A 15229-nucleotide genomic window follows, 5' to 3' on the forward strand; every position below is an offset into this window, starting at 1 on the left:
GAGGGGCAGAGAGAGAGAATATCCAAGCAGACTTCCGCTGAGTGTGGCGTTCAAGTCAGTGTGCAATCCCACGACCCATGAGATCAGAACCTGAGCTGAAACCAAGAGTCAGATGCCTAACCAACTGAGCCACCAGGCGCCCCAATATTACAAATGTTTTTAAACACATGAAATGATGTTCAACCTCACAATCAGAGAAATGCAAATTACAACTACACTGAGATACCGTTTCTCAACTATCAGTATGACATACATGCTCTTTGGCAAGCTGGAGAAAACGGGCCCTCCCCTCTACTGCAGGAGGGACTGCAAACTGGTACAACCTTTCGGAGAAGAATCTGGCAGCACCTAACAACTACATACGTTTTTGTTTTTGTTTTTTTAACATATGCACTTTTAAACCAACACACTTTCAGGAATTTGCCTTGAAGATACATTTCAGACAATATGAAAACCTTTACATGTGTAAAAGGTTTCACTGCAGCTTTGTAATTGTAAAATATAAGAGGGGATCTAAATGCCCACATATAAGAGAATGGTTGAATTAGCTATATGGTACATCACACGTGAAATACTATGCAGTTATTGAGGGGAAAAATAAAAGTGATATGGAGTGATTTCCAGTACTGCTAGGTGCAAAAAGCAAAGTGGAAAAGAGCATTTATAAAAAAGAAGAAGAAATAAGATATATATGTATCTGTTCATTTGTGCAAAAAGAAACATAAATGACAAATGAAAAACTAATGAGATTTATTTTCTACAAAGGGTGCGAAGAAGGGAATGAGTGACACTGCTCTGCTACACCCTTTGTATAGTTCTGAGTTCTGGTGCTGTTCATAGGTCAGCACTCAAAAACCCAAATCAACAAGGATTTCGGAGAACCAAAATGGAAGACAAGCAAACAAAGCTACCTGCATTAAAGATGATTTATATAATCATACTGAAATATGAAGGAGGGAAGAAAACTAACCTGAGTAACTTTGAAGAACAGTATTCTTTTAAAGATTTTTTTATTCATTTCAGAGAGAGAGCACAATCAGGAGGGGCAGAGGGAGTAAGAACCTCAAGCATACTCTGTGCCAAGCATGGAGTCTGATGTGGGGGCTCGATCTCCCGACCATGAGATCATGACCCAAGCCAAAACCAAGAGTTGGATGCTTAACCGACTGTACCACCCAGGTGCCCTGAGAAACAGTATTTTGAATATATACTTAATAGCTGAAGACAAAATAATATTCACAAATATTGTACCTCTGTTAGCAGATTCATTTTTTCCAGGGGTGTGGATTAGCAATTCTGAAATTATTTGCTCTTAGATTGAACAATAAGTAAACAGGCTGTGAGGAAAAACAGCCAAGTTTTTCACTGTCAGACAAAGGAGTTATAAAGAAACAGGGGAGGGGCGCCCAGGTGGCTCAGTCCATTAAGCGTCTGCCTTTTTGGCTCAGGTCATGATCTCAGGGTCCTGCAATCGAGTCCCACACTGGACTCCCTGCTCAGCAGGAAGCTTGTTTCTCCCTCTCCCTCTGACCCTCCCCCTGCTCATGTTCTCTCTTTCTCTCTCTCAAATAAATAAATGAAATATTTAAAATAATAATAATAATAAAATAAAGAAATGGGGGAGGCCAGTATGAACCCTGTGGTGTTGGACTGGAACTGGAGGTATCAGTATGATTTCATGGGTTTTAATGTACATATATATGTATGTATACAAATAGATATAAAAATTGATCAGTGTGTGTGTGTGTGTGTGTGTGTGTGTGTGTGTGAATAAATGCATACGTTTCCTAGCTTTGAGGTCTGCTGAGGGCCTAGAAGCAAGGAAATCCCAGTACAAAAGAGCACACCTACCACCTAGAAGTTGTTTCTGTCTACCATCTCTGATCAAAGGAACCAGGAATCTTGGGAGAAATGGCTGATCCCATTTGGGTTGGAGTTGGGAAATACAAGTTAAGCCTAGAATACTATTAAGTTTCCAAAAAGTAAGGAAGTGCTCAAAAAACACTGGAGATATGTCAAAGAGACAGAGGCTCCCAGTATAAATGATAGTAATGGATTATAACCCCCCAAATAAAATTAATATCCAAGAGTATTTTATGACATAAATAATTGAATAACATAAATGGAGAGAAGGAAAGTTGTTAAAGTGGAGTTGCATCTGAAGATAGAAAAATTACTATTTGTCAAGCATTACAGTAATAACTATTTTAGACAAAAAAACATCAGTGGATGCTAAAATTAGTGGGCAAAAAGTATGAAGAGAAACAGGATATTTACAGAGTTTCAAAGTATCACCCACCAAGCCACTTTCAATTACTAACAGAAAACAGTAGGATCACCAAAAATTAGGATCACCAAGAAGACGACAAATCTCCATCATGTGCTTCCAGATAAGATGTATGAGAAGAACACAGCATCGTTCTGTTGCACTCTTACTAAAAATGCACAGCTGAAATTTAATCACGAATAAATCAGAAAAATTCAAATTCAGGGACATTCTACTAAAGTGTCAAGGTAAAGAAAGACAAAACATGATTTAGAAAATGTTCCTGACTAAAGGAGACCCTGTTAATATTTCGGGAATCTGGGCGAACAGTATATGGGAATTCTTTATACTACTTCTGCAAGTGAGTCTGAATTTATTTCAAATATTTAAAAAAATGTGATGTGTATGTGTGCAAGCATGTGTGTGTATATGTGCATGGAAAAAGTCCTAACAGTAATAATAGAAGTGTTTGTAGTGATTATCTCAGATAATCTCTTATTTGTATTTTCTGATTTTTCTCTGGTGAAATGATAATTGTACTATTATAAATGTTAACATTTGGAGAGTCTGGGAGAAGGGTATGTAGGAATTCTTTGTATTATTTTTGCAACTTTTTTTTTAAAGGTTTTATTTATTTATTTGAAAGAGAGAGAGAGAGCGAGCACACTCGCGAGCACCAGCAAGGAGAGAGAGAAGCACCTGACACAGGCCTCAATCCCAGGACCCTGGAATCATGACTTGAGCTGAAGGAAGACACTTAACCAACTGAGCCATCCAGGTGCCCCAGTTTTTGCAACTTTTTAAAAGTGAAATTATCTTAAAATGAAAAATTAAAAACAAACAAGCAAACAAATAGGATGGGCCATATTATTATCAGATTCTTACTAGCACCATAATGGCTATAGCTCGGGTCTGGTTCGCAGGTGGTGGCCCTCCTGTGTGCATGGCAAACACTGCTCATCAACTACAGATAGAGCTTTAGTCACGCTCAGTTCAGTCTGCCCAACCAGTGACTGGTGGTGTCACTAAAGAGGAAACCTATCTGTCATTCCCGGCATAGACTATGTTTTGTATGGAAGCAGGAAGGAGGAAAGGGGGAGGCCTAGTGAAGGGCATAATAAATACCCTAGGGATAGTCCCTGAATGCCATTCCAAGGAGTTTAGTTGTAATCCTATGGGACAAGGGAAATGATCCAAGAGAGTGATGTATAACAATAACTAACATTTAATGAGCATTAGCCATGTTCCATATATTAGTTCAATTAATTTCCACAGTTCTATTTAATGGGTAGTACTATTATTATCCCCATTTTACTGATAATAAAACCAAGGCAAAGAGGAGTAACTTGTCCAAGTCACACAACTAATAAGTGGCAAACAGGGATGTGAACCTAGGAATTCTAAATCTGGAGCCAGCACTCTAAACCTCTGTACTTCACCATAAATGTAAGGTTTGGACAAAATCTTCTATACATTGGAGGAGAACCAGAGTAGAGGGGAACAGAGTCATGGAGGCCAATGGGAAGGCTCACAATAGTTTGGGTGGAAGATGATAAGGATCTAAATAACAACCATATTGTAATTTCAGTTTTGCAGGAGTTTGCCACATTAAGGCAAATAATACCCTTTAAAATAGAACTTTGTTTTTAGAATTCAAGTGACATGATGGGAAATTTGAAGAAGAGTCCTGTAATGGTGCTCATGGAGCTTATAGTTCTTTATAAATGTCACTTTCCCTAGTGAGGAAATGGGCAATCTTAATGTGAATTTCAGGGAAGTGAAGTGGCCAGAAAATGTTTTTGTGTTGTTACCTTTGAAAAAGTAAGCACAATATGTGTGACAAAAAAAAAAAAAAAAACAGTAAGGGAAAATGTTTCTGTATAATGAAAGACAAATTTCAGTTTTCACCTTATGCCAAGCTAGTAATACACAAGAGAAAATTGCTGTAACTGCTAGGCATATAATAGGTATTCAATAAGCAGCATCAGACTGAATAATGAATGGAGTTTACTACCCAATTTTACTGCCCTTAGTCTTTTATACAGCATAAGATAGTGACTTTTAGAAATACTATTTCTCCCTTCAAATTTCTAAGAAACTCATATTTCCAAACCAATAATAATAGCAACAGTAAATCAAGCTTGAATAAAACATTAATGTAAAGATGTTAAATTGGGACTTATTATTTGAGATACTTCAGTTTCTAATAAATCATATTTATCTTCAGTTCAATAGATATCTAAGGTTTAACACAATACCATTCTGTAAAGCTTATCATCCAGCTAGTAAAACGTGGTTATACAATAGGTTATTAACAGGGACTCCACAAAAAATAACTGGTGATATTTGTTGGGATGAAATTCATATTTGTACTACAATGAGTAAAGGATTTCCCAACCCAATTTGAAAAATAAAATGAGGACACTTATCTTAGAAAGTAAATTATATGATGTCAGCATACTATTTGTATTCAAAGATTATCCTGTAAGCAATCATAATTTATTCTTTAATACAAGTGACCCAAATATCTACTTGAATATACTTTATTGCTCAATGAGCAATTTAAACTCTTTTGTACTGACAGTATATAAGTCAGTCTTTGCTCCATCTCAGACTGATTTCACCTCTCCCCTATCAAAAAGTAAGGAAACTATTTTCAGGACACTGGGGTGGGCTTGGGCAGGAAGACTGTGAAAGGAGACAGACGATGAGAATTCTTCAACATTTTCCCTTTACCTTCCTCAGATGTGAAGACCCTGGCACCTCCTCCGTGTTGCTGACACTGCTTTCTGGCACTGCGCTAATGTCTCCATTCACTCTTTTCATTATAGGGCTGCCACAGTTTTCCAATGTAGGGATGTCTGTTTGAGTCTCATTAGGATAAAGCCTTTTGGGTGCTGCTTTTCTCAAGATACATCCGGGGGCCTTGCTGGTTACATTTTTACCAGTCTTTGAATTGTTGTTTGTTGAACACATCAGATCTGACCTGAGGTATTAAAGGATTAAATGAATGAACTGTTTGCCTGGAAATGTATATTTTTATATACCTAATGAAGCAATATGGGATGACAATGATAACACTAGTTTAGAGAATATATTGAAACAACATAGAACTGATTGTTGAAAGTTTAAAATTTACCTCAGAAAGTTAAAAATAGAACTACCCTATGATCCAGCAATTGCACTACTAGGTATTAACCCAAGGATACAAAAATATTTGTATTTGAAGGGGCACATGCACCCCTATGTTTACAGCAGCATTAGCAACAATAGCCAAACTATGAAAAGAGCTCAAATGCCCACCGACTGATGCATGGATAAAGATGTGAGATTAGGATGGATAGATAGATAGATAGATAGATAGATCGATCGATCATGGAATATTACTCAGCCATCAAAAAGAATGAAATCCTGCCATTTGCAGCAATGTGGATAGAACTAGAGTGTATTATGCTAAGCAAAATAAGACAAATGCCATATGATTTCACTCTTCTGTGGAATTTAAGAAACAAAACAGAAGATCATATGGGAGGGGGAGAAAACAGAGAGAGAGAGAGGGAAACAAACCATAAGAAACTTCACCATTGTTAACATATAATGTAGTATTTGTTTCAGGGATACAGGTCTGTGATTCATCAGTCTTACACAACACACAGCACTCACAACATAGAACCTCCCCAATGTCCATCACCAAGCCTCCCTATCCCCCCAACCCCCTCTCCTCCAGCAACCCTCAGTTAGTTTCCTGAGATTAAGAGTCTCTTATAGGTTGTCTCCCTCTCTGGTTTCATCTTGTTTCATTTTTTCCTCTCCTCCCCTATGATCCTCTGCCTTGTTTCTTAAATTCCACATATCAGTGAGATCATATGATAACTGTCTTTCTCTGATTGACTTATTTTGCTTAGCATAATGCCCTCTAGTTCCATCCACATTGTTGCAAATGGCAAGATTTCATTTTTTGATGGCTGCATAATATTCCATTGTGTCTATATACATATGTATGTATGTACATGGATAAAGAAGATGTGATATGTGTATATATATATATATATATATATATTCATCTGTTGATGGACATCTGGGCTCTTTCCATAGTTTGGCTATTGTGGACATTGCTGCTATAAACATTGGGGTGCAGGTGCCCCTTCAGATCACTACATTTGTATCTTTGGGGTAAATACCCAATAGTGCAATTGCTGGGTCATAGGGTAGCTCTATTTTCAACTTTTTGAGGAACCTCCATACTGTTTTCCACAGTGGCTGCACCAGCTTCCATTTCCAACAACAGTGTGGGAGGGTTCCCTTTTCTCTTCATCCTCACCAATATCTGTTGTTTCCTGAGTTGTTAATTTTAGCCATTCTGACTGGTGTGAGGTGGTATCTCATTGTGGTTTTGATTTGTATTTCCCTGAGGGCTAGTGATGTTGAGCACTTTTTCATGTGTCTGTTGGCCATCTGGATGTCTTCTTTGCAGAAATGTCTGTTCAAGTCTTCTGCCCAAACCATAAGAGACTTAATGACAGAGAACAAACTGAGGCTTGATGGAGAGAGGTGTGTGGGGGATGGGCAGATGGGTGGTGGGCATTAAGAAGAGCACTTGTTATGATGAGCACTGGGTATTGTATGTAAGTGATGAATCACTGAATTCTACTCCTAAAACCAATATTGCACTGTATGTTACCTAACTAGAATTTAAATAATTTTTTTAAAAGAAAGCTAAAATTTACATATATGATTAATTAGAATTCTCTCTACACATTCAAATTCTTCAGTAAAGCAACCCAATGTGCATGAGACAAACTTGTGATATAGCAACAGGGCCTGAGTTAGGAAAAAAATTCAAATTCTTATACATCTGTATGAAAAAATTCCACACAGTCATTAAAAATCATGTTTCTAAGTCATAATCAGTGATATTGGAACACGTTCACAATATATTTTGGGGGGGGACAAACAGGATAGAAAACTACATATCCTATATGATCCTGATCTTATTTTAAAACATCTTATGCAAAATAAAAAGTTTGAAAGAAAAGTCAGTGAGCCAGATGTTAACCGTGGCTATCTCCAGGTGGTGCAATTTATCTTCTTTGTACTTTTCTCTATTTTCCAAATTTCCCACAGTACCTTAAAGTTACTTTTACAGTGAAGTACCCTGCACCAAAAAAAAAAAAAAAAAAAAAAAAAAAAAAGTTACTGAGACAAAAGAAGAAAAGAAAAACAAAAGCTATCCCTATGTCCAAGAAAGGGAGTTCTAGGCAGTGAACAGAAACTTACCTATGAACCTTAACATACACCCTCCTAAAAAATGACTGCCAAAACTGAAAATAAGGGGCTTGGGTAATAACAAAGATAAACCAGACAGTCCTGTCAAATTCTGATTAGAAGAGAAAAAGCAAATGTCTAGTGCATGATTGGTGATATTTCTATGCTAGTTAGGTCCTACTGTAGCTCTTACTGATTCAGTCAATATTTCTGATCTTCCAATGTCTTACTCCTTGATTGTTTCCTAAATGAATGCCAATGAATTATTTCAGAATAAGATTGCAATGGCTTTTTCCCAACCAATAAAGATGTTAAAACGTTGGTCTTACCTTTTTTGTTTTTGTGAAAGACACTGTGATTGTGGAGAAGATGCTCTACTTGGCTCATCAGCTAATGTAGCCAAAATAAAGTTAGCTTCCAATAACATATCATCGATACTTAAAGCCATAGGTCTAAAAAAAGGCAAAGTCAGAGCAAGCATCATACACATTTTCTGATGGGCATTAGGAAAATTAGAAAATGACACTTCAGAAGTAAAAAGAGACAGTAAAAGTAGAAGTCCTATTTGTCTTTTCACAAATTAACAGTCCTAAGAGCTGAAAAGGTCCTTAGACATCATCAGATCCAATTTCAAAAAGCACATCTATCTTAACCCAATCTCTGAAAATTTAGTTCTGAAATACCATATGAAATACCATCGTTTCATAGAAATTAGACTTGTTTAAGCCATGTATAATTTTCTATTTAGGCAATTAATTTAGCACCATGCCAAATTTATAATGTTTCACTCTGTAGAATATATCTTTTTCAATTACCAATTTAAAAATGCCATATATGGCATCCTTCAAAATTTTAGTTTGGTAAGTATTGCTAGTAAAGTTAAGGAATTCTTGAGGTATGAATTAATTTCAAAGTGATCCAAAGGGTTTTATTATTGATATACAACAAAAGGAAGGAAGGAAGGAAGGAAGGAAGGAAGGAAGGAAGGAAGGAAGGAAGGAAGGAAAGGGAAGGAGGGAGGGAGGGAGAGAGAAAAGTTCCCAAGGACTTACTTCCCAGGAAAATCAAAATGAATGGCTATAGGAGCATGTGTAGCTTCTGAAAATGTCAGCATTCCCTGAAAGAGAAAAAGAAGAAAAATAGTTGAAATCTTTATTTAAAAAACTACCAGTGAAATTTTGATACAAATTTTTGTTTACCTTCAATTCTTTGAAGCAGAATGTTATTTCAGTATCAACTCCAATTTGAAAGAAGTCAAACTCATCTGGGCCAACAAACATTTCACTGTACACAGAATTGGTCAAATCTGTTCAATATTATAGGAAAAGAAAAAATAGAATTAGTTCCAGGGGTACTTGTTAAATTTTAATATGAAAATATAACTGTAAGTGGTAGATTAAAAATAGCCACAAATCCTTTGACACTCCTTCACTGAGAGATGGGGTGTATGTCTATGTCCCCTCCCCTCAAATTTGGGTAGTTGGGCTCTCTGACTGCTAAGACCAATAGGATATGGTGCTCTAGATGAAATGACCTGGTGCTGGTTTCTGAGCCCAGACCTTAAGAGACTGGCAACTTTCACTTCCTCTATCCTCCATCCACTTCCTCTATCCTAAAACAATTACTCTTGGAACTTGGCCACCATGCCGAGTTCATGCTATATGAAGGCCAAGTTAATGGAGAGGCCATATGTGTGCAGTCACTCTGGTTAACAGTCCAGCTGTTCTTCCAGCATCAATCACCAGCCATGTCAGTGTGCCATCTTGGATGGATTTAGATGATTCTAGACCCAGCCACCATCTAACTACAATTGCATAAGACCCCAAGTACAAGCTGTCTAGCTGAGCCCATCAACCCACAGAAACATAAAAAAATAAATTATTCTTTTTCACTACAAAAACGTTTGATATACATGCTCAGAAAATCATACACACACGCACACACACACACACGAGTACCTTTTCTTTTTCTTTTCTTTTTTTTCTAATTGAATTGTAGCTAACATACAGTGTTATATTATTTTCAGTTATACAATATAAAAATTCAACAGTTCTATATATTTCTCAGTATTCCTCAAGATAAATTGCTCTTAATCCCCTTTATCGATTTCTCTCATCCCCCTTCTGCCAACCAGTAGTTTGTTCTCTGTATTTTTGTCTTTTTCTTTCATTTGTTTCTTCAATTTCACATGAGTGAAATCATATGGTATCTGTTTTTCTCTGATTGACTTATTGCATTTAGCATTATATTCTTTTAAAAGATTTTATTTATTTATTTGAGAGAGAAAGAGAGGGCACGCATGCACGAGCAGGGGGAGGGGCAGAGGAAGATGGACAAGCTGACTCCCCATTGATCAAGGAGACTGACACAGGCTCTATCCCAGGACCCTGAGATCATGACCTGAGCCAAAGTCAGATACTTAACTGACTGAGTCACCCAGTCACCCCTAGCATTATATTCTTTAGGTCCATCCATGTTGTTGCAAATGGCAAGATTTCATTCTTTTTTATGACTGAGTAATACTACATTATGTATACACCACATCTTCTTTATCTACCTTTGTCTATGATAGATTTGGGTCACTTCCATATCCTGGCTATTGTAAATAATACTGCAGTGAGCACAGAGGTGCATATATCTTTTCAAATCAGTGTTTTCATTTTCTCTGGGTAAACACCATATTGGATCATATGATATTTCTAAGTTTTTGAGGAACCCCTATACTGACACTACAGTGGCTGCACCAATTTACATTCCCACCAACAGTGCACAAGGGTTCCTTTTTCCCCACATCCTCGCCAACATTTATTTCTTGTGTTTTTGATTTTAGCCACTCTGACAGGTATCAGATATCTCATTGTGGTGTTTTTTTTCTCTTTAAGGAAAGGCAGACTGCCACATGCAGTGCCTCATTTGGATGTGTCTGGAGTCTTGGGAGCTTGACTACCCTACATTCTCCTGCAAATGGACCTTGAGAGCTTGTTTGAAGGCTCTAGCAGGGAAGCACAGCTATTCGTATACCCTTGACCAAAGAACAGTCCTCGTCTATTGGGAAGGTTGTCCTCTTTGAGCACGCAGCTTTGGGAGGGACACACATGGAGCGGTAAGGGAGGACAGGACACCCGCCCAGCAGCCAGATCAGCTGAATCAATCCTGTCGATCAATGGGGTGACAGATGTTTCAGCCACATTTCCCTCACATCTTCATTGTGGTTTAGATTTGCATTTCCCTGCTGATGAGTGATGTTGAGCATCTTTTCATGTGTCTGTGGCCACCTGTATACATTCTTTGGAAAAATGAGTGTTCAGGTACTCTGCCCATTTTTTAAAAAAGATTTATTTTTTTATTTGAGAGAGAGAGAGAGTGCAGGAGGCAGGGGGAGAGAGAATCTTAAGCGGACTCCACACTGAGGGCCTGACATGGATTCGATCCCACGGCCCTGAGATCACAACCTGAGCCAAAATCAAGAGTAGATGCTTAACTGACTGCGCCACCCAGGTGTCCCAATCTGCCCATTTTTTACTGGATTACTTTTCATAGCTTCACAGTATTTCATAATCTTTACTCAACCAATCTTCTGATATTAGATCTGAAGTATAGAAGGAGATGTATCAAACTATTTAAAGTGGTTATCTCTGGGTAGTGGAATTTCAGGTGACTTTTTTTAGTAGTGCTTATTTTGTGCTTTTTCTTTTCTTCAATGAACATGAATTAATCTATGTGTAAGAACAAAGGATAAATAGTATATATTTTTTAAAAGGACCAAACACTACCCTGGAAATAATTCCTATCAAACAAGAAGGCTCATGTCACTTTCCAGTGTACTAGCATAGAGTAAGTTCAATAATAAACAACTGGATCCCCAGTCAACCATAACTATAACTACTCATTAGAAAGCTGCTCACAAGGGACAATGTCTCCTGGTTACTAAATGCCCATCTTTATTCAGAGATGGCATTATGGAATACAAACAGACCCTTTCACTAGTGAAGCATATATTTCCCAGAACATGAGCTTCTGAGTGTCAAAAAACAATGCTAGATAAGACTAAAAAGAAGCAATAACACATTTTCTGCCACGTGTATTTGCCATCTGGACTCTCATATCTCTCGTTCAAAGCTACTTTTTCTTCTTATGTCATTAAAGATAATCTCAATTGAATTGCTGGCCTCTTAATTTTCCTTAATGCTAACCACAAGGGTGATAAAAGATGAAAAACAGGGGTGCCTGGCTGGCTCAGTTGGAACAGCATGCATCTCTTGATCTTGGGGTCATGAGTTCGAGCCCCATGGTGGGTGTATAGATTACTTAAAATAAATAAAAAACTTTAAAAAAAAAGATGGAAACCAGACCTTAAAAATCTTAACTGAAAATATACTTTTCTCAGTAACCATTCTCCTAATTTTAAAACAACCTGAATTTCAAAGCCAAATATTTTAATTATTGATCGTGTTCCATTTCCTGGATCTCTTAAAATTTTAATGATCTTTCTACATCTTACTGCTCTTTAGACAAGAATAAATGTTATGCCACCAATGTTTACTGTATGGTCGGTCATCAAGAAACCCAGGAAGTGACATTCCATCCAACCACCACGACAGATGTGGTCCTTACCCATTGGTTCGTCACTGGAACTCTTCAGGCAAACACTGAGTGGGGTAACAGCAAGAGTAACTTCTTCCTGACTTGATGTAAAAAGAACTACTGCCTCAGCAAGCACTCTACAAAATGTGATAAAAAGTATTATGTTACATGAAAAAGAAGAAGAAAGAATCTTATTAAATGGGACTCAAATCTTTAATCTGGAAATAAACAGTCAGCCTAGATTTTTAAAAACTTACCAAAAAACCTATCTTCTTTTTTCTATGTGAGCTGAATATTCTTAGTATATTTTAAAATTCATTGTTAGGCCAAGAGAAGAGTAAAATATATTCTTAGTAAGACATGTGAAAGGGGCAGAATAAATGAGACACTGGAAGAAATGTCTTTAATTCTATAGTTTTATATACCCAATATATGTTTTTAATGGCCTGCAATCATACTCCTCAGGGAGGTACTAGAAAACATAGCTATTCAGATAGAACCTGGCAGAACTATGCTGGAGATCTGGGTGAGTCGTAGAGGTTTACGAGGAGACTGCTACTTATATTCTCTTTCCCTTTGTTACTTGTCCTAGATTATTACCTATTACTTTCAAGGTTGTCTTGACAACCCAAATGCCCTTTTATCCTGGGATCCCTTTTTAAAAATAGCTTTATTGATACAGAATTCACATACTGTATAATTCACAGATTTAAAGTTTTTTAATTTGTATTTCCCTAACTACTAATGATGTTGAGGACCTTTTCATGTGCTTTTCAACCATTTGTATATCTTCTTTGGCAAAATATCTATTCAAATCCTTTGCCCATTTTTAATTATTTTTTTATTATTGGATTACAAGATCTGACTGCTTTTGAAATCAAGGTGCTGTCAGATAGAAATGAGATTCTTAGAATGTATGTAATGTTGATGTTAACCCAATGTTAGATGTTAGCTCAGCAGTGTTTCTTGATGCCAAAATGTGAGGAACCCCTTCCAAATTCATCTAGGAAATTCTCCAGTGTTACAAGGGAGGTGTTCTATAAGATATCAAATAACTCAATACAAAAAAATGACAACATAGGGGCGCCTGGGTGGCACAGTCCTTAAGCGTCTGCCTTCGGCTCAGGGCGTGATCCCAGTGTTCTGGGATTGAGCCCCACATCAGGCTTCTCCGCTGGGAGCCTGCTTCTTCCTCTCCCACTTCCCCTGCTTGTGTTCCCTCTCTCGCTGGCTGTCTCTCTCTCTGTCAGGTAAATAAATGAAATCTTTTTTTAAAAAAATGACAACATAAACGTGCAATTCAAAAAGAAAGAAAAATACAACTGCTAATAAATATATGAAAAGATGTCCAAACTCCCAAGCAATCGACACAACAAAAAAGAACATCTAATAATACAATTTTCTACCTATCCGGTTGGCAAAATTTTTAAAGATTGATCATATCTGTTACTTGAAAGAATTCCCCTACACTTCTGGTGGGAATATAAATTGCCACACTGTTTAAGACAGCAATCTGATAGTCAGTATATGCATGCAAATTTAAAATTTGGTGAGCCTTTGACCCAGCAATTTCATTTCTAGGACTCTGTCTGTGTTAAGCAGCCTATAAGACGACCACCATCTACCCCTACTTCCTGGTATTCATGCCCTCATATAATCCCCTGACCCTGAGTGTGGGCTTAATTTACAGTCACTTCTAACAAAGAAAATGGCAGAAGTGATGAAATGTGAGTCTGAGATTAGGTTATAAAAATACTTTGGCTTCCGTTTGTGAATTCTCGCTCTCAATCAGTCATCTCAATCAACTCTCTCTCTTTCTGATTACCAGTGGCCATGTTGTGAGGACAATCAGATAGTCCACAGAGAGGCCTGTGTGGTGAGGAACTGAGGCCTACCAGCAACCAGACGAGTGAGTTTGGAAGTCGATCTTCTGAGTCCTCCCCACAGCCATGTCCGTGAGCTTGGGAGTGAATCCCCCCCAAGTCCAGCCTTCAGATGCGACTGCAGCCCTGGCTGACAGCTTGACTCCAACTTCATGAGACACCTTGAGCCAGATGCACCCAGGTAAGCCACACTTATAACTATGAAGTAATCAGTGTCTGGTTTCTTAAAGCTCTGAGTTTGTTCCACAGAAATAGGCAACCAATACAATTTTTGAGTATGGCAAAAAGCTGGAAACAACCTACTTTTTCACTAATAGGATAATGGGTAACTAAATTATGGTTCAATCATACAGTGAAAAATTATGTAATCATTAAAAACAGTAAGATTGATTTAAGTGAACTGACACAGAAACTTTAAAAGGCAAGTTGCCAAACAATAATTGTAGGACATTTTCTTTGAAAAAAATATTTATAAGTATGTGTCTAGTAAGTAATATAAATGTGAGAGGGGGGAAGAAGGAAGAGAGAGAAAGAAAGTATCCATAGCTATAGGGAGAGGGTGAGTTACAGAGAGATTGGCTATATAGAGAAGAAGATCTACAAGGATATACACCGAATTGTTGATTGATGTTATCTCTGCCAAGTGGGATAGAGGGACAGGTAGAGGAGAAAAACTTTTCATTTTTTATCTTTGCACTCCTCTATAAATTATAGATGTATTACAAGGAATGTGTATTGCTTGCATAATTTAAAAAACAATAAGGATAAAATATCTTTTGGCTCACAAAGTAATTAATGTTTAATGTTTAGTGCTACAGCTTAACCAAAAAATTGGGTGCACTTTTACTGACAAATGCATCTAACTCATTCTCTAAAGAAAAAATGCAAGCACTTGGGATAAAATCAGTTTACATAAAAAATGTTAATGTTTCCTTGTGTGTTTTAAGACTCAGACAGAAGGCAATATATAAATGCAAAGTATTATTAAGTGATATATTTTTCTCTTGATATCACTTGATATAGAAAGCCACTAATGGATAGGGCGCCTGGGTGGCTCAGTTGTTAAGTGTCTGCCTTTGACTCAGGATGTGATCCCAGGGTCCTGGGATCGAGCCCCACATCAGGCTCCTCCACTGGGAGCCTGCTTCTTCCTCTCCCACTCCCCCTGCCTGTGTTCCCTCTCTCGCTGGCTGTCTCTCTCTCTCTCTGTCAAATAAATAAATAAAATCTT

At 37.4% G+C, this 15229-nt stretch overlaps 1 protein-coding gene across 1 annotated transcript in view; it reads right to left on the bottom strand.

The window, feature by feature from the left end:
• Nucleotides 1–15229, bottom strand: part of RAD9B (RAD9 checkpoint clamp component B) — a 36229-nt gene that overhangs the window by 8390 nt on the left and 12610 nt on the right. Inside the window, exons 6-10 of the mRNA XM_026514864.4 lie at nt 12146–12252; nt 8731–8837; nt 8584–8648; nt 7861–7983; nt 5003–5252 (exon numbers count right to left, since the gene is read on the bottom strand). Of these exons, the coding sequence (XP_026370649.1) occupies nt 5003–5252; nt 7861–7983; nt 8584–8648; nt 8731–8837; nt 12146–12252 (652 nt within the window). The remainder of the gene's footprint in view (nt 1–5002; nt 5253–7860; nt 7984–8583; nt 8649–8730; nt 8838–12145; nt 12253–15229) is intronic.

This window comes from Ursus arctos, unplaced genomic scaffold, assembly GCF_023065955.2.
Source record: "Ursus arctos isolate Adak ecotype North America unplaced genomic scaffold, UrsArc2.0 scaffold_34, whole genome shotgun sequence".
Taxonomy (NCBI): domain Eukaryota; kingdom Metazoa; phylum Chordata; class Mammalia; order Carnivora; family Ursidae; genus Ursus; species Ursus arctos.